At 44.3% G+C, this 20,969-nt stretch overlaps 1 protein-coding gene across 1 annotated transcript; it reads left to right on the top strand.

Annotated features, from left to right (window-relative positions):
- Window positions 1-226: 226 nt before the first annotated feature.
- Window positions 227-20,656, top strand: MACIR (macrophage immunometabolism regulator). The gene is made up of 2 exons (XM_083151708.1): window positions 227-376; window positions 18,725-20,656. Exon 2 carries the CDS (start codon window positions 18,736-18,738, stop codon window positions 19,360-19,362), a length of 627 nt encoding a protein of 208 aa, XP_083007834.1. The 5' UTR covers window positions 227-376; window positions 18,725-18,735; the 3' UTR covers window positions 19,363-20,656.
- The last annotated feature ends 313 nt before the right edge of the window (window positions 20,657-20,969 follow it).

The raw sequence follows: 20,969 nt of genomic DNA, 5'->3' as shown, positions 1-20,969 counted from the left end.
GTCTATCTGTATCTACACAATACCTATTCCTATTTTCCATATTAATAATACTGTATAGCATTTAGCAGAATTGCTGCAAGTGAGAGAGCTGAGCCCCCAGTAGAAGCCCTTTGCTCCATTCTCTCTGTCACATATACAGTAGCAGTATAGTAGTCAGTAGTAGTAGGAGAGGAGTCTTTCCCACTGGAAACTGTGCTGGGCGGGGGTATAATGGCCGTGCTGTGGGCGGCTTCCTATGCCCACACTCCTCCTCTTCCCTCTCAGTGTCAGTGCTGCTGGATCGGATGATACCCGCTGGCTGCTGAGGCTGGCGGTGGCTGCTGCTCTCTCCCCGGCTACCGTGTAGCAGGAAGTGCTGGCGCCGGGTGACAATAAGGTAAGGGAGCCCTGTATGAGCTGGGGCACCAGCCTAGCTTCCATGCCGCCCCGGAGTGCACACAGGGATCCATCCGGTGGACTGCAGGGTGAGCTGGAAGCAGGGGAGCGGCTGCGCGGTGTATATGCAGAAGGATGTATTGATCCTATTGTGCAGTGAAAGGAGCTGCACATGCAGTGAGATCCATGTAGTCTGTGGATGCAGGGGAGCCATGAGTCTATCTATCTATCTATCTATCTATCTATCTATCTATCTATCTATCTATCTATCATCTGTATATATAATCAGTTCCAGCTCTATGAGTGTAGGATGCCCTTGGGATGTGGTCCATGCTGTGGGTGCTGGGGAGGCAGGCTGACACAGCACTGTCATTACATGGCTCCCTGTGCCACATGCAGTGGGACCTGGCAATGTAGTGCCCGCATGAGACTGACTGGGAGCTGTGCCTATTACTATACCACAGGGACATACAGGGCAGCAGGATTACAGTTCCTTTCCTTATCTGTCTCTTTTTGGATAAAAATAACTAAGTGATCTCATTGTATTTTGATTAAAACCCAATAGAAAGTAGAGGCAATAGGCTGGGGTGGGGCCCTGATAACACTGGGATTGCTACTGAATTACAGGGGAATGTTGGTTGTACGTTAATCTTTTCTACAGTATACATCATGTACTGTCATTTATGCCTGGATTTGACAGCCATCGTATGCAGTAATGACTGTGTGTTTGCTGCTACCAGGCCTCTCTGGAGGATCTTTAGAAACTACAAATACAGTGCTATCCCTGTTTCCTGGCATGGATCATAAATCTTGGTTATTTAGGGCCTTATTCTGATTGACCTGTGTGTCATTTTAACGCTGCCGGCACGAACGGTTGCCCCCACCTGCACGGCGAATCTCCCCGCATGCATGTGAATAGATGTTTTGTATAAATGTCCATTCGCAGCTTGTGTGCGAGGAGGACATAATTCCATGGTCTCCGACCATCAAATGATTTCTACAGTGCTCACAGGTTTAAGACCCCTCTCTGGTGTCTTGCATCTGCGAGCGCCCTGTGCAGGAAACGGGCAGACAGCTGACGTCAGCTGCCCGCCCCCCACACCCGCGTCATCTGGAAAGTGCCATGAAAAAACACCCAGAAAGGCCATGAAACGCTGGGCATTCCCATGAGTGCAGCTAATAACCACCGTCCTATGCCCCCCGCCCGTACTGCTAGGCGCCAATGGGATGGTGAACAAGCAATTTGCCACACCCAAGCGGCTGCACCAACTCTCAGGGTGAGATGTACTAAGCCTTGAAAAGTGATAAATCACCCAACTAATTAGCTCATAACTAGCATTTTTAAACCCTGTCTGTGACATGGCAGTTAGGAGCAGATTGCAAGCATTAGTACATCTGGCCCTCGGTCATAAACCAATTACAAATATGATGTTGCCTGCCTTTATATTGACTCTAGTGCAGGGCCGGTGACAAGGGAAATAAGGGGACACCTGTATCACACCCCAACAATCAGGGCAGTAGCAGATTTGGTACTTGTGTATTATCACGGCGCCCATCGCATCGCATACCACTAATTAAGGTATGCGATGGACCCGATTTGAGGCTTTTCCGGGGAATGCGATGCAACGCGATTTCAATTTTAAATGCCCACCCAGACTCGATTTTTAATTGTATCCCCACCCTGATGGGTAATGACAATGTTAAATGCCCCCCATTGTTAATGCCACCCCACTATCAACGCCAACCCGAAGCGTGGCAAGCGAGGCGGTACGCGTCCTCCGCCCTTTTCATACCCCCACTATCCAAGTCGGCGTGGAGTTGATTTTATATAGTGTGGCGAGCCACCGAGCCCCGCGAGGAGAAGCGCATTACTTCACAAGTATTATGCGTCCCCTCGCCACGCTTCGGGCTCGGTGGCCACACTACATAAAATCAACTCCACGCCGACGTGGATAGTGGGGGTATAAAAAGGTCGGAGGATGCGTAACGCCGCCCCTCGCGGGCTCGCTGCGCAAGCCTCGCTTCGGATTGGCGTTGATAGTGGGGTGGCATTTAACATTGTCATTACCCATCAGGGTGGGTGTACAATGTAAAATCGGGTCTGGGTGCCTGTACAATGAAAAATCGGATATAATCGCATCTCATCACATGCGATCATACGGCATGCGATGCGATTTTGTGGTTGTACAATGCCCTGCGATGGAAATCGGGGGCGCCGTGATAATACACAAGTACCGCAGATTTACTAGGAAGCCAGGGCCTGGCAGGGATGTGATCCATCTGAACCAATGAGAGAAAAGGAAGGCGGTGCAGGGAAGAGTGACACGATCTGCAACCTATGTTGCGGCGAGTTAAAAGGAGTGCAGCCTCAGTGTGACAGGAGCCTCACACACGGTGACCAGGATTGGATCATCCCTTTAATAAGCACACATTTGAGTTACACAGGTCCTTGTCTGCTTTTTGGATGTAATGACTGTTGGTGTATGAGCTCTTGACCATCTCTCATTACATCCGCTGTGTAATTCATATGTGCGTTTATTAAAGGGATGATCTGGCGGTGACGTTGCAGTGTCCGAGTATTGGGGTTAGAGTGCAGGTGGGTATCTTCCCTGGGTAAGAGTACCTTGGTGGGGCACACTGAGCTGGAGATTGGGTGACAAAGAATACAGCATGGAGTTTTTTGGGAGAGACCGTTTTGGTGTCTGGGATGAAGGAGATAGAGGGAGAGGCAGACTGGAGGAGAGAGATATACATATTTATATATGGATATGTCTAAGATATCATTGTATCCTGCCCCAAGGTTGCTCTTGCTGGCCTTGCTGTGTGGATAATATATAAAAACAAAAAGATTACTAAAGAAGGTTGTTTTTTTTTTTTTTTTTACCAGTGACCTTTGTATTGTTACCAGTGCAACATGCCCTGGTAACCATGCTCTGCTGTCACTTCCCTATACATTATTGTCGTGTGTCACAAATACACATTTACAGCCTTTATATAGGTGTATGTCCAAGTACAGTGACATCTTAAAGTTATCATCATAGATTTAGTAAAAATGCATACACTAATAGTTTTATATAGGAAGTAGACTGAATTCTGTTGGTAATGGTGTATATATATTATTTGCGCTCACAAGGTTTGTGTTATTGACTTTGGATTAGGTGAATAATTTGCATTGGCCACCACTTCGTTGATGTTTACTTGTCTAGTGTGAGTAGTGTAAATAAGTGCCTGCTTTCTTCCTCCAGATCAGTATACATTTTGCACCACAATGCAGCATTAATAAATTATCTCTGCTTTGGCTCTCCTATGCAAGGTCAAACCTAAATGTGCCAACTCTAAGTAAGGTTGCATATCTATTACCAAATCATAAAAATTAATCTGTGTCTGCAGCCTATTTTTAAAATGCATTTCCATTTTAAAGGTACAATGCAATGTGAAAATGAGGTTTGTTTCTATAGCACAAAATTATGTTGGCAGACGCATGGGAGATTATTTACTAAGCAGTGGCTTTTCCATGTTGCAAGTTTGGGCTGTGGGAATTAAGTGCCGTTGTTTTAACTGCATACCCAGGAGGAGTGGTTCTGCATTTATTAGTATTGCCGTTATAAATCCTGTGACCAGAACTGCCAACAAGCAAATCCTCATTTAGCAAATATATTCCATGGAGTTAATTTTATTCATTTTCTAACTACAGTCACATTATTCAATACAAGTAGTGAGGCTAAGGAATGACATACATACATACAGGTTGAGTATCCCCTATCCGAAATGCTCGGGACCACGAGCATTCCGGATAGGGGAATTTTTCGGTTTTTGGAATAATTTTTTTTAGCCATACTTACCTGTCCCCTGATGGTGTCCGGTGGTCCCTCGGCGTCCACAGCAGGCCTCCGGCATCTTCTCTGGGTCTCCAGCGGTCCCAGGAATGCATTGCTGCGAGTGTGCGCGCGCACCGGTGACGTCACTGGCGCACACTCGCGCAATGCATTCCTGGGACCGCTGGAGAAGATGCTGGAGGCCTGCTGTGGACGCCCTGGGACTTGGTAAGTATGAAAAGAGGGTTAGGGGGGTTAAAAAAAATAAATTCAAATGATTCCAAAAACCACAGTTTTTGGAATAATTCGGATAAGGGATGCACGGATACGGGATACTCAACCTGTGTGTGTGTGTGTATTCGTATTCGTATATTTAATTATTAAAACTCCATCCCATTCACCTGAGAGACCCTCCCCATTCCCCTCCCACTGCATAGCATCCATTTAAAAAAAAAATAATAATACTCCCGTCCTATATTAAATCTCTTACTGGGAGTTGGCTGTCACGACCCCCACTGTTCCCAGCTGCTCCCGACAGGTCCTCGTGCCTTCACAGCTCCCGCTGGGCCTTCCTGTCTTCTTGTAGAGCTGTGGCAGGCTCAACACATGGCGCCAATTGTTCTAATCATTATATGTGCACGGGTGCGTGGTGACATCACCCGCGCACCCGCCTCAATGCATCACTGGGACCGCTGCTGGCGGATAGAAAAGTGGACCATCTAAACTCCTGAAACTAGCAGCACCGCACTGCTAGATTCAGGAGTTCAGACAGTCCACTTTTCTATCCTTTGCGGTCCGGAGATGGACCGCGGTCCGCCAGTTGCCTATCCCTGGTTTATAGTGTAACACCTTGACCATCATGTGATCACGAGGAGGAACATGGAAGCTCATTTTGGATTTGTAAGCAGACCCAAGTGTGGATTCACCGCACATGTGCAGGACCACAAAATGGATAAAAATCCATCGCAGATACAAACTTTCTGACCCTGGCAGTGTGAGCTGCCCAGCCATCCTGAGTAACCCTCAGTTTACTCAGATTGCCGATGTTTGTACAAGGGAGCCGTTTCTGCACCCACTGACCCAGCAGCGCATGACCGAAGCATACAGGAGGCATCTGCTTACCAAGACGCCTCCTGTTGCTTTCGCATAATTTAGCAGTGACGACTGTGACAACCGTCAAATCTTCTACTGCATTAGCGTAATTACTGGAATCAGGCCCATGGTATCAGCTGTGTTGATACAACTGTGTAAGTGCGGGGCAGATGAACACTGATGACCGAGGGCAGCATGGGTAGCTACCAGTGGATTGATGGTTGGGCAAAAGCACAAGGCGACATTGATGATGCTGCTGCTGACAGAACCGGAAGTGACAGGAAATGGTTCATCTCCATGGCAACTGGGGACTTCTGCCATCAGGAGACTACTTCCACCCTTACCAATATTATTCTCAAGTATCCCCAACCAGTCTGCAGAGTACCCCCAGGGGTAAGAGTACTCCAGTTTGGAAACCAGTGCACTACATTGTTAGCGATCTGCTCGATCGTCTGAACATGCAGTCCAACATGACGATGTTATCAGTGAATACATGTATGGCAGGGCTCCTTGTGACGGCACTGAATGATCTTGTTAATGATATCGTTCAGTGTTGACCCATGGGTCGTTAATGATATTGGGCGGTGCCACATATCATGCAGTGTGTATGGGTCTTTACGGATAATGGACAAGTGCTGTTTTCATGTGCCCCATTTATGTATGAGATGTATGAAAGTAGGAATAAAAAAAAAAAACAGTATGGGATCTTACAGGAATTTTCTACATTCAGAATTTAAATAAAATTGGGGGAAACAAAGCTAAAATCCCTGCTGCGGACCTGGTGTTCATAGCCCAGGAAAAAGAGGATTGGCCTTTCTTGGACTAATACTACAGTACATATCAAAGATTGATTTATTTAATAATTTGATATGTGCACTGCTGTCATGCCCATGTTATTTATTTACCTGTAGTGTAGTTTATTGGCAAATAAGGTGAAAGGACACACACACATCATTTTTTTTTTATTCAACTTTACATGTGCCATTTTACCTAGTTTTACGTTGATGCGGAAAATCTGGTGTTCTCGGCTTTGTAGCAGATATTCATGTTTAATGGGTCTTCTTAAAACCTATTGAAAGAGCTTTGTTGGTATTCCCAAAAAACTATGCGGACATGCATTTGCAGGGCGTGGTATGGGGGTCTGACAGTCCGATTAAGAGGGACAGTAGAGCGACCTCTGAATCCTGACTGCCGCTACTCCCACAGCAGGGTGAGCCCAAAGATGCCTTTTTGGGGGCTCGGTGCGCTCACCATGCTGTGGGCTTGGTGGCTTGCTACAGGTTCTATTCTTCCTGTATAGGGGCCGTGGACCATCACAAGGGAGAATAGCCTCTGTAAGTTGGGATCCCGACTGTCGGAACCCCCATACCACATCCGCAAATGGCACCCACATTTGCAACACTCCTCCATCGAACAGAAGTGTCTGGGCTTCATGTGCTTTCTTAAGGTGCCCATACATTAGGTGATTTGGATTCTTTTCATGGAATTGCTGTGATCAGTCACATAAAAAGCATATAAATCGCATGTGATTGACAGCAGGTCCGATGCGTTGCGCAGTCCCGTGCGCATTGCACCAGAGCCTGTGAGTCGCAACAACTGCAGAAGCGATCTGTTGGATAGCATCGAAGCTGGGCACACTTGGCAGGGATCGCATGAGATATATCGAATGAGAAAGGACCTTCCCGGGCTGCTCAAGGGGGGATTACGTGCGACTTCTCCGAGGGGAGAAGTTGCACTAGTGTGTGCCCAGCTTTAGATATAATAAACTATCTAAAGAGGACCGGTGAAGGTTTTGCAAATAGCAATCAACCAGATTGTAGCTATCATCTTATATGATGTATTTCATAAATGATAGCTAGTATGTGATTCGTTATTGTCCACACCTCAACTGTTTTTCTTAAGCAATTTAGATAAAACTGTACTTAAATGCCCCTCAAAATACTCTGCGTACTCTTTAAATGCCCCTCAGAGCCCTCAGATAGCCTTTGGACCTCAACATGTACTGATTTAATGCCTTATATGCCCATTAGAATCCCCCAACACTCACATTTGCAGCTGGAGTCGATGCTAATTGGGGGGGGGGGCAGCATGCTTTCCTCCTCAGCCCTCACTGTCTCTTGGCTTGGATGTCACCTACTGTATGTATCTCTTGCCTATACATATGCCTGATGCTCGTACAATGATTGTGACCTCCTATTCTAAACTTCCCCAGCCGGGATGTAGTAGAACATACTGCATACACACTGTGATAGCACGGTTAGCCCAGTCCTATACCTGCTGATATGTCTAAGGACCACAGATAAAAATATAATAATAATTTTATTTTGTATAGCGCTCTTTCTCCAACAGTGCTTAAAGCGCTGCACAGGCGGACTGGCCCGCCCGTTGCGCTAAAAACATTGAGGTAAGGAGTCCTAGTAATCAGGGCATGGCTGTCTGCATCCTGTTTACTATTGCGCCTTACTGTGCAGGGAGTTGGGGACAGCTGCTGGCCAGGCAGAGAGCGCAGTGGGCAGACGGCAGTAATCCGAGCAGGTCGGCAACTATTTGAATTTTCGTTTCATCTCGGCAGCCGATTGACGCTCGCGGTTCTCCAGCCAATCAGAAGTGGCAGAGGTGGCTCAAGATTTCAAATAGCGGCAACCCTGCTCTGAATACTGCAGGGATGACCACTGGTCTCTATGCCTGGCTGTCACCGCTCTCTTCTCGGCCAGCGGCAACGAGCATGTAACTCCCATTGGAAACAAGCATGAAGACCCTGTTATGTAGGTAAGCGGAACTTATGTGGCATAATATGTGCTAGGCATAAAAGTGTGTGGCACGATGTGTAATGGGCATCACAGTGTGTGGCACAATGTCTAATGGGCATCACGGTGTACGTAATCCTGGCATAGTGTGTCTACAGGGCTGTAGCTGGCGCAGTGTGTATAAGTGCAACTGCTGTGTGGTTATGGCACTCCCTCTTTAATTAATACTCCGCCCACATTGTCAACATGAGGGGTGCTAAAATCCTATGTTTTATTACCCAAAAAATCATGCTTGGGCCAGCCCTGTGCACAGGCATGAAAACAAATGCACATGGGGGTGATTCAGGTTAGCTGGCTATTTTCCTATTTTTGTCCGGGACCGATTTTGCGAGTTTGCACATGCTTATGGGCAAAAATATGCATGTGCAGACCCACTGTGCAAATGCCTTTGGCAAATATCACACTGGACACAGACGGGGATGAGAAGGAAGAGGGTGGTGGGCTGTCGCATGGGAACGCCCAGTGAAAAAACAGTGGGTGCACCCAGAGAAACGGTGAGCGGTGCAGCCATTTGCTCGGGAAAGAGAGGCAGGCATTCTCTTGCCAGGTGGGCAGAGTTTTGCGCTCACTAAGGGCAGTATTCAATGAAAAAGTTCTCCGTGCATGGAGAGCGTTTTATTTCGCTCTCCATGCACTCTCCGTGTTCCGGAGGGCTCGCTGCCACTCCTGCTCCCTCTATTCAATGTGGTTAAGACTCACCGCCACTCGCGGCGAGTCTTAACCCCTGCAGGGAGCAGGGAGCTTTCAGGGAGCCGGAAGCAGCCAGAGAGATTAAAGTCTCCCTGGCTGCTCCAGAGGACTGTGGCGGGGAGGGGGGCTCTCCAGGACCCAGGCTGCACCCCCCTATAGCCAGCGGGGGACCCAGTATTCACTGCACCGTTCGTGCATAGTTACGTTCGGGTGCAGTGAATATATGAATATCTAATGAGCGGCTCGAGCGCTCGGGCCCCCTGCTGGCTGCACTGTGTAAAAAAAAAAAAAAAAAAAAATGTAAAAAAATATTTTTTTAAAAATTAAATATATATTCATGTGCTATAAGCACATGAATAAAAATAACATGCCCCTTCACAGGAAAAAAAACCTGATTTTTTTTTACACCAAAATTTAAAAAAAAAAACCTTTACGTTCAAAAGTTCACATTCCAGCTCTCCATCAAAAGATGGAGAATTGCTACACGGAGAGAGACGGAGAAAATCACTTAAAAAGACGGAGAATATTTCACATTGAATAGGGTTGCTCGCTTTTGGAGAGCAAAATGCTCCGTCCAAGGCGAACAAAGCACAAATTCTCCACAAAACACGGAGAACTTTTCTCATTGAATACTGCCCTAAGCAGGGAATGTATCCTGCTTAGCAAACCAGTCTGAATCAGGCAAATAATATACAAGATTTAAGTAATACAGCAATAGACCAATCACACTGACATAAAGAGAAAACTTTGAGTGCACAGTTATCATAATTTAAGATTGGTGCAAACAGTTTGGTTAATAGTTTCCATTGGTTGTGTAATCCACCCTAACAATGGAGTTTAGATAGGAATGGTTAGTGGTTACTAACTATACATGTTACATCTTTGGTCTGAAACATTAGCCAAATGCGTAGCATTACATTGGCCTAGATTCAGAGGTACTGTACTGCAGTGCCGATGTTTTCACAGTTTTGTTGTTTTTTTGCTATTCTACTTTCATGATAAGGCTAGGATACCCTTAAGTTGCCCATACATGGGACAATTATTGTATGCAATTTGGACTAGATCGCATCGCATACATTTTGCAATGAGATGCAATCTAGTACAAAAAGTGCAGCACATACTTTTTGTTGGGGGTGGGGGATCACCATTGCTGCACCATTTAAACTCCGGCATCAGAAGCCTGATTTCCTCCCCGTTTGTCTGGCGCTTTTCGCCTAAAATTGCTTGCTACCCTATAGGATTAGAACACTTAAGCAAGATCCTGCTTGTAGGGCAGGAATTTGGCCGGGCAAGATACAGTACTTGTACACACAAAAAGAATGATTCCCGCACCAGTCTCTTATATTTATGAGATTGTCCTATATATAGGGATAAAAGAACCCTACAATAATTTTGTTTGGAGAACAGGGGTCATTGATATTTTAAACTATATTTCTTTCTTTATCTTTCTATATTTTAAATATTTCACCTTTTAATGAATAAAAATAAAAGTTAAATCTTAATAATAAACATTGTGATTGTCAGTGCACTTGTAAAAATAAGATACAGTACTTGCCTATTACCCCCATAAACTAATATTTGCATGTTTTAATACATGAGAATATGTGAGGATTCACAGCTGTACATAAGTTGTCTGCGCCTCTGAATATGGTCCATTAGGGGAAAGACAAAGGTGTTGGCTGTGGTACACGTGCAGGTGTTATTTCAGCTTTGATTAACAAGCGGTGTCAAGACAAGCCACAGCCACAGACACATACACAGATCACTGACAGCTTGTCATAGGTTACTTATGGCAACTTGCTACAAAAGTCAACACAGATTTGTAGGTAGGACCTTTTACATGCCAAACTACACAAACCCATTTACTCTGCACAGTTTGCACTTCATAGTTAGACATGTGAAACCATGCTTTACAATTCAAATACAGTTACAGTTAAGTTGAGTGTTAAGATAAATACAGTATATATACATTTCACATTGACAAAGAGCCACGTGACTCCCAAAACTGTATATGATAACACTGGAACACCAGACTTTTGAATATATGTCGGGTCATAGCACAGTTTTGTGTTGTGACATTGTAAATTTTCCCTCTGTGTTGTCATTTTTTACCGTTCACATAACAATGATGCCAATAAATGTATTTCCCCCTTAGTTTTTAAGGTTTGACTCTTCACTGATTCCATTTGTATGACCATCCATTTTTTTTTATATGTATAATTGTATATATAATATGAGATGAGATGCAATGCTGGGTACTTGTGTATTATCACGGCGCCTGATTTGATCTAAATCGTATACGATATCGCATACGATTTAGCGGGCGATTTTCCGCGTTTTCCTGCCGATATGCATGCTATTCCATCCTTGCACACCCCCACTATCCAAGTCAGCCCGAAGCGTGGCGAGCGGACGCGGTACGCGTCCTCCCGACCTGTTCATACCCCCAATATCCACGTCGGCGTGGAGTTGATTCTATAAAGCGTGGAGAGCGCAGCGAGCCACCGAGCCCGAAGCGCAGCGAGCGCACGCGGAAAATGATCCCAAAGTGTAATGTGTCCCCTCGCGGGGCTAAATCGCATCTGATTTTTGCATGCGATTTGCGGCCGATTTCACGGGCGCCGTGATAATACACAAGTACCCAGTGCTGTATGCATTCATTGTTGGGCATCATATAAGCACTAATTTGTAATTCCCAGATCTTTCCTGCAGTGTTGCTATATTTGTTTGCTGTTGGTTGTAACATTGGTACTTGTGTAGTTTCACGGCGGCACTGCCCGCGGATCGCATCGTATGCAAATCATCATTCTCATCATAGCTGCATACATATTCATATATTGGGTGCACTTGCAGAGATGGATGCAGTAGCACAGCTGCTTCATCTAAGTATGCAACAACTTTGTTAAAATATGCTAATGCGTGGGAGGCATCTTGAGTAAATACTGTAGATACCTCCTGACGACTTCTGTGATCCGTTGCAGCACCCGAAGCAACGGATCACTCTGCGTGACCATCAGTCATATGCGTAATGGGGTATACACACACTGGGCGATAACGGCCTCTTTTCTAAGCGTTCTGATTAGACTGCTTAGAAATTAAGCATGGATCGCTCAGTGCCTCGCCATCGCCAGCTTGGATCTTGACTAGATCTTGCCAAATCGCCAGTGTTCTAATCAAAGCACACTGGTTAGCACAGATCACCCATACACATTGCTACATGTGTATGGACTATCTAGCAAGCTATGCGTGCTGTGTGATCTGACTAGCCTAGCTCGCTCAGCACACCAAGCTTATACACCTCGCCCCGTGTGTATGAGCCTTCACCGTCAACATTACTAGGGTGATAACCTCTTATCAGTAGGGTAAAGGATCATTCCATGAAAATGTCCTTCTCATGTGATGTTTGTTACCAGTTTTCATGACAAGCTTTGCATCAAAATGAAAGCACATCATGTACCACACAAATAACATTTCTGATCTATTTAGTCAAAATGTACCCCTAAAACAAAAGGGTGTACACACGGTTAGATTTTGGCAGGAGATTTTGACTAGTCAAAATCTAATAGGTTAGCCAAAATCTCCCAGTTTTTCTCCAGTTTAGATTAAAGCGCAGCAGGTTCCCGTTCAGCGAGACCCACTGCACCGCAAGGAGCCTGCACCCAGGTTTCTATGCAGCTGCGTGCACGCTGTTACACATGCGGTGTGGCCACACACAGCCTTTTTGTGGCTCAGCAGGTCCCTCTGTGCCGCAAAGTGTGGCCACAGCCTTAGACATTTACACTAATTTAATATCTCCTAACATAAATAGACTGTTAGATCATAGATTAGATCATAGATTAGCATTAGTTAGACAAAATCTCTTGTTTATCTAGCCAAAATTGCAAAGTCAAAATTGCCCTTTGTCTCACAATGGTCTTATCATGCAATATTGTTGGGTGAACAATCCAATGCTTTGTGAAATCTACTCACAATCATGAAGGATCAAAAAAGTTTTGTAGCTATGAACGCTTGACTGCAACCAGGGGTTAAAGTGAGGGGGAACGGGGTGGAACTGAGTTCCACCACCTCTAATGGTGAGGTGGACCATTTTAACCTTCACATTGGCCCCGCACAGAAAAGCCTTCTAGTTTGCAGGTGGATGCCAGAAACCCTACCACTGGCCCTGCCTAATTGAGGGGAGGGGGGAGGTTAAGGAGGTGTCATAGAGAAACGAGTTCCCCCACCTCTGCATGACCAATTTAAGCCATGGCTGCAACACACGTTTTCACGCAGTTGGGTCACTGAAACTAAGGCTGCAGCTACTGGCCTAATCACACCCAGAATATGAGGCCATCCCACCCTTGTTTTCTGGAACACTGGCCTTGGTTGTTCCTTCTCCGCTCCTAAATGGCCACAGCTTGTCATTCAGATATCTGCACAAGGGCAGTACAGATCCAGAGCTTGTGTAGATTTCAAAATATTCGAGTTTTATACAAACCATAGGTTCTGCTCTTTTTTTGGTCACAAAGGAAGCTAATTAAGTAGCAAATAAAGCTGCTAATTAAGCATAATGATGCAAGGAGCAAGGCATTCCACGGGTCATATCAGACCGCCGTCCTTTAGTGGAAAAGTTTTTATATTGCTATTTCCTAGAGCAGGCTTGTCCAACCCGCGGGCCGCATGCGGCCCAGGTTGGCTAGTAATGCGGCCCAGTGCAATTTTGCAGGCATGAACATTGATGTTTCTTCTGATTCCTGCACTTAGTCCGGTCCCAGCAGTCCTTTGCGGAGGTGCGCGAGTGCACGGGTGACGTCACCACGCACCCGCGCACTGGGGTACGGCGCTTACACTATGTCAGGCGTCGGTGGAGGCGGGAACTCTAGTCTGTGTGCAGTCGGCAGCCATAGGGAGGGAAGGACGCATGTCTGGCGGCACAGCGCTGTGTGTTGCTGGTGTCTTGGGGCGGACAGCACTGGGTCCCACTGCAGTGCTGAAGGTGGAGGGGTGGACGGTGCAACTTAATACAGGTCTGTTGGGGCATATGTGTTATATGGCACTGTGGGGACATATGTGTTATATGGCACTGTGGGGGCATATGTCTTATATGGCACTGTGGGGGCATATGTCTTATATGGCACTGTGGGGGCATATGTGTTATATGGCACTGTGGGGGCATATGTGTTATATGGCACTGTGGGGGCATATGTGTTATATGGCACTGTGGGGGCATATGTGTTATATGGCACTGTGGGGGCACATGTGTTATATGGCACTGTGGGGGCACATGTGTTATATGGCACTGTGGGGGCACATGTGTTATATGGCACTGTGGGGGCACATGTGTTATATGGCACTGTGGGGGGCACATGTGTTATATGGCACTGTGGGGGCACATGTGTTATATGGCACTGTGGGGGCACATGTGTTATATGGCACTGTGGGGGCACATGTGTTATATGGCACTGTGGGGGCACATGTGTTATATGGCACTGTGGGGGCACATGTGTTATATGGCACTGTGGGGGCACATGTGTTATATGGCACTGTGGGGGCACATGTGTTATATGGCACTGTGGGGGCACATGTGTTATATGGCACTGTGGGGGCACATGTGTTATATGGCACTGTGGGGGCACATGTGTTATATGGCACTGTGGGGGCACATGTGTTATATGGCACTGTGGGGGCACATGTGTTATATGGCACTGTGGGGGCACATGTGTTATATGGCACTGTGGGGGCACCCTGTGTCAGAATGTGGATTTCAGCTTATTTTCTGTGTCACAATGTGAATTTTGGCTTATTCTCTGTGTCAGAATGTGAGAAACAATGTCAAACATCTCACTAACTTCATTTCCAAGTAAATTTAATCTGTTAACTATGTTTTCTATGTTTTTTTGGGATGATCAGGTATCGTTACTGTTATTTTATTTTATGTGCGGCCCAAACCAAATTTTCATCTTCTGATGTGGCCCAGGGAAGGTGAAAGGTTGGACACCCCTGTCCTAGAGTCTAAAGGGAATGAAAATCTATCACCAGATAAAGTCACACAGTAGAAAAACTCAGTTCTTGCGATGGCCTTGAAGAATGAGCAGACCTTGTTATGTCATTTCTAGTGAGAAAATACTTCATCACTTTCCTGCTATGCTATTCCTTGGAGGTTGTGTGATGCAGTATGGTGTGATCACATGGACCCCAAGCTGCAGACTGATGTTGAAATAGAAAAAGAAATGGTTTAATCATTTTAAAAAGAACAAAAACAATTGCAGAACGGTTTTGCAGGAAAAACACCCAAAACATTGCAATCCAGGTGCAGGATCTATAACCAGAAACCAATCATTTTAAAGGAATATACTGTAGCTGCTTCCCGTTGCTGGTGTCACCCATAGATATGGTCAGTGCACAAAGAAACTGCTAGCGGTTTAATGAGCTGTAGGAGGAACTACCCATTATATACAGTGTAGTATATTGGAGGTGTTCTCGTCCAAGGTCCATAACATAACCATTATTTTGCATTAAAGAGTAGACGTTTTATCATTCCTATGAAATACTGCACACCCTAGAGTAAAATAAGTATATACTGTACTACTCTATAGATGTATGTCTCGGTGGGTGGACTGTATATCTATATAATTTAAATAGTGTTCTAGCTGTATTAAGCTTTGAAAAGTGATACTGTGGATAGTTATAAAATACCAGCCAGTGAGTTGCTAACTGCCATGTTACAGGCTGGGTTTAAATACATACCGTTAGAAGGTAATTGGCTGGTCTGTTTATCACTCCACTTTATTTGTTTTCAAGGCTTAGGGCCAGATGCACTAAGCTTCAAAGTGATAAAATGGAGAGTGATAAACAGCCAACCAATCAGCTCATGCCTGATATTTTTCAAACACAGTTGAGCTGATTGGCTGGATCTTTATCACTCTCCATTTTATCACTTTTGAAGCTTAGTGCATCAGGCCCTTCGTGTACAATTTCCAGTGCAAATTCTGACATTACTAGAAGAAGCCCAATATTGCTGTATCTTTGGCAGCTCTACCCTGTAACCCCCTCTCCAGCTGAAGCCCAAATTGGGTGTAACTTCGGTTCAGTGGATTTTAGCCGTGCAGTGTTTTTGTTTTGTAAGCCTGCTATTATAGAATTTCTACTCACACCCTCCTAATGTGTCCGGGCCTTAGGTAAACCAACTAGTGCCAGGTGCGATGTGGGCAAATGAATAACTCCTGACAATATTCAATAACACATTTAATTGATTTGCCCCATAGTGCCCAAAAACATGCAATTTTGAGGTAATGTTTCTAAACACATAGCTTGGAAAAACTTGATATATTTGTTTAGCTAGTGTTCCCGCTAGGCTTATTTTGCGGGGCACAGCGCCTTGCCTGTTTTGTCCTTCATTCCAGCACCCTTCCCCTTTTTAGAAACATTATGGTGCGCCCTTGTCCCTCCTCTAGTAGGCTGTGAGGAGCTCTTCCAGCCACATCCCGCCACGCTGACAGGCCGCTCGCCTCCTATGATGAGTCGCTGTCAGCTGTTTCAGCTGCATCCCGCCCAATGCAATGCTGACATGCCGCTTACCCTCATCCTGCCTTAAGTTATTGGGAGGAAAATGCATGCTTAGTGATGGGGGGGGCCTGCTCAATGATTTGTGGGGGGTGGGAGATGCCTGCTCGGTGATTTGTGGGGGGTGGGAGATGCCTGCTCGGTGATATGGGGGGGGGGGGGCGGCGGCAGTGGCAGCACCCTGCGCTAAAAAAATCCTAGAGTAAACACTATTATCTGAAACATGCAATTGCAACATAGACCAATCTAGGCCTCTTCAATATCCGAAATCCTGAAAATAAATAAAAGCCACTAGTGCAATAACGCTTTAACATTTGTATCGCCAAACAGGCCCAATTCAACTACTGACACTGGATTGGATTCACCACATACTAGTGTAGATTCCGCTGTACACAAACCAAACGTTGTAATATTGTTAAAACACAAAGAAATGGTTAAGTGTAAGCCCAATTTAGAGTATTAATAGTAAACAAAATTATGCATTTTTATTTTCCATTACATTTTGAAAAGGGAGGGAATGGCAGCTGCTATCTTGCCCATTGTTATATGTAGAGGATCTTGTGCTGTGATTGCACTCTGTAAGTACATTGCAGTCATAGAAACATCGCCCACGGTTTCCACCTCCACATTATTTTTCAGCACAAGTGTCTTGTGAAACAGTTGTCTGTGCTGTGACATGGCTTCCCTTCTCAAAATGGCCTGCAATATTATTTTTAAGTACACAAATTGAAGATTGAGTGCATTGCACACGGTTTCAGTATATATTTTTTGTTTCAAATGGTGTGTCTTACTATGACTGATACGTTTATTTTATATTTTAGAAAATGCATTATTTTATACTTTCAGTAGCTATTTCATTAAGAAAAACATTATTTAAAAACTGTATTGAAATTACTTTGTTCTGTTCGCTGCATACTGCAAAATCGCGGCCATCATCTGGCAATTTGTTTGACCCTTATGTCCAGTAATAGTCTGCAATTCATGTGATCATTATTACTCTTGTTGATAAATGCTGTCAAATATTATTTATTTTGTCCTGTGTATTGGTCACACAGTGTAACTTACTTGCCAAATAGGAACTTTTGGGAAATCCAGTCAAGAGTAGACCAGCTTCCTGTTTCTACCTATTTCCCCAGTGAAATGGGGCAACCAGGAGGAATTGTGATGTGATACACCACAAACTGCATTGTCGGGACTTCCTTCCCTATTGTACAATGCAGCAATATGGTTCACAATGCCACAAGCCCCTCTATGCAAATTCACCCTCTGAAATCTCTTATAGGGTATTGTTAAACACTCTGTCTACATAGTGGTTATCGATGCTGCTTCGCTGGGTTCTTTGGGTTAAGTTCCGACCAAGGTCTACCACCAGTGTGGAGTTTGCATGTTCTCCCTGTGTTTGTGTAGGTTTTCTCACAGAATATAAAATAATTTTGTGGTAGGTTAATTGACGTATGGAAAAAAAATAACCCCAGTATGTTGGGTGCGTACTTTAGGTTATTCAGAGTGAATACAAATTTAGCAGTAGTGAATAACACCACAAATAAAGTGTGACTTCCGCAAAAGTTCATGGCTTGCACGCATTGGAGAAAGCCGGGTCATTTTGCCGTTCCCAGGCTGGCCCACCTTTCACCTAGAAAAGCAAATTACCAGTCAAGCATTTCCACCCAGTAATTTGCCATTCAGCACTAGTACTCTGTGAAAGAGTGAAGACCCGGCAATTTTGATCGGGTTGACCCTTTCACCCAATAAAAAGGACCCGTGTTGAATGGTAAATTAGCAGGTAGAAATGCTTGACCTGGTAATTTGCTCTTCTGTATGAAAGGGCTATAAATATTAGGCACATTAAAAAAAGGAAAAAGAAAGGAAGGGCTGATGTTAACAAACCATAATAGAGAGTTGGGGCATGTTTACATTATTCGCAAATATTTTACAAATACAATCAACCCAGGATAACACTGTGGCACAAAATCATACCACTTCACACTGCCTAAATGTTTTAAAAACGGGTATTTTTAAACGTTATTTAAAACGGGTCTGAGCCTTCACATTGCAGTAGATTACCGTTTTAAATACCATTCACATCAGTCAACCCGTTTAATCCCCTGAACACGTTTCAAGGCTATCACGGGTCTGTAGTCTTTTGGTTTTACTAAATACCGTTTCAGAGCCATTCTCGCTGCATAAAAAACGGCTCTGAAACGTGTAGGATTCCTTTTTAAATGTTTTGAAATACCGGTTATCTTTAACCGGTAAATTAACTCTGGCGCTTTCCCACTGCAGCCTTAAACGTGTTGAAATGGAAAAAAAACGGCAATATACCGTTTAACAAGTGCGGTGTGAACTAATTGATTTTAGTTTTGTACTTTGTCTTAATATATATATATTTTTTTCTTTCCTTAGCTACCTCCATCATGGACGTGGATTTTAAGGGAGATAACAGGACTAGCATTTCTTCTATACCTCATACTAGTACAATAGAACGGAATTCTCCCTTAAAAGTAGAAGCTGAGAAACCTCGCTGCTCTAGCACGCCATGCTCCCCAATTCGTAGGACTGTGTCAGGTTATCAGATACTCCACATGGATTCCAATTATCTGGTTGGATTTACCACAGGGGAGGAGCTTCTAAAACTGGCTCACAAGTGCACTGCAACAGAAGAGAATTCTGGTGAGGCCTTATCAACGTTCCGCTCCAAGCCGCATGACACCGGACATTCCCGCTCCTCTCGGATATATAAAGCTAAAGGTCGTCACTATCAGCCATATGAAATTCCAGCGATTAATGGAAGGAGACGAAGGCGAATGCCAAGCTCAGGTGATAAATGCAATAAAGTTATTCCTTATGAGTCTTACAAGGCTGTTCATGGCCCCTTGCCTCTTTGCCTTCTTAAGGGTAAGAGAATACAATCAAAGTCCTTGGACTACCTCAACCTAGACAAGATGAACATCAAGGAAAGCGCAGACACTGAGGTCTTGCAGTACCAACTTCAGCATCTTACTCTGAGGGGTGACCGTGTTTTTGCAAGAAATAATACCTGAAAACGAAGAATTTTTGATTTCTTTAGCACCTGTCTTGTTGCACATAAGAAAACCACTTTAAGAAACAGAAGCTGCGCTACACATAATGGTTGAGTTGTTTAAGTAGCATTTAGGAATGTACAACCAAAGCCAATCTACATCGAGCAGCTTGCTGATGCTATACGACTTGGTGTAAAAGTTTGGTTCTGGTGCACCAATTTTCAAGCCATTTCTACCTTGAAGTAGCTAGACTTTTTCAGTCTGGAATTACAATGGATTAGAATGAGATAGTTATCTAATTTTAATTATCATAAGAAGAACTTTATACTCCATTTGACGGGATTGATCAACAGGAGGATTTTATTGATTTTCCGCTCCTACAGTATGTTGTGGATGGAAAGTTTAGGCTAATTAATTATAAAAATGTATGATACCTGTTTGTGCATAAGTATGATCTAGATCCTGAAATCTTCATGAGTATTTGTTTTATTGTTTACTTGCTGAATGTCTTAAAATGAATACATAGTTCTAATATGTAAGTGGACAAATACACAATAGTAATGTCCTCTCTCATTGCGCTTTCATTCTACAAATGAAGTCAAATCTGGTGAATTTCACAAGGGTTGGCTTTGACGTTCCCTTAGAACCCAGTTGCAATTTCTACATATGCCATTCCTTTTATTTCAATCTTCTTCTTTTTTTTTTTTTTTTTTTGTAGGATTAAGCAATATATATTTTAGGAACTTTTACAGTGCTTAGAATACGAGTGAAATGTGAATAAGTACAGTAGCTGTTTTTAAATGTGTATAAGACAAAAATATCTGGTAAAGTGAGTTTATTTGTGAGAAAATGGCAAGATCTAAATGTAAAAACACTCCATTGCAGCGCCATATTGCTGTAAAAAATTGCCTAATCTGTTCATTTGGCACATATTATGAATTTCACATAACAAATCCTATTTAAAGTATACGTTTAATCACCCTATATACACAGTTAGCTAGATACTGTCTCAATGCTGGTTTGCCACCTTCATTACACCCATGTCTTTGCAGTGTTGTGTCTGGGGCAAGTTTGTAATGGTCACAATTAAAATTTATACAAAAACATGATAACTTTGTGTAATGCAGTAGGGTTTCAGTAATATTTCCAGCAGTTAGGATGCTGGCTGACTGAATCCTGGCTGCGGAAACCCGACTGCCGGTATCCTGAAAAGTAAGCATGTAGTGCTCATTCTAGCACCCTGCTCCTAGTAAAATCCTTGTAGTACCTCCATTCTGCCTGGGGTGTCGCTGTCTGCTGTGGTAATTCAAGAACAGTCTGGTTTGTATCTCAATGTTGAGTTACAAACCAAACTGTTGTAGAAACACCACAGCTGAGAGTGACACTCCAGGCAGGAAGGAGGATCTGCAAGGATTTTTCATGGAGCAGGGTGCTAGAATAAAGACTAAGCATGCTGTGCAAGTTAGGGTCAGGCCAGGGGAAGGTGGTGGTGGGGGGGAGTTAGGTTTAGACAATAGAGCAGAACTTAAGGTTAGGCTTGGGGGAGGGATGCTTACATTTTGGCAGTGGGGTACAAAGGTTACTTAGAGAGCCCCTGTCGGGATTCTCCGTACTGGGATGCCGAGGGT

This window comes from Crinia signifera, chromosome 1 (genome assembly GCF_055691185.1).
Source record: "Crinia signifera chromosome 1, ASM5569118v1, whole genome shotgun sequence".
Lineage (NCBI taxonomy): Eukaryota > Metazoa > Chordata > Amphibia > Anura > Myobatrachidae > Crinia > Crinia signifera.
The sequence above is the reverse complement of the archived record's forward strand: the minus strand, read 5'-3'. Positions and strand labels throughout refer to the sequence as shown.

What these genes read in the sequence shown, in the direction of transcription:
- MACIR (XM_083151708.1), top strand. Translation starts at nt 18,736, where the DNA reads ATGGACGTGGATTTTAAGGGAGATAACAGGACTAGCATTTCTTCTATA.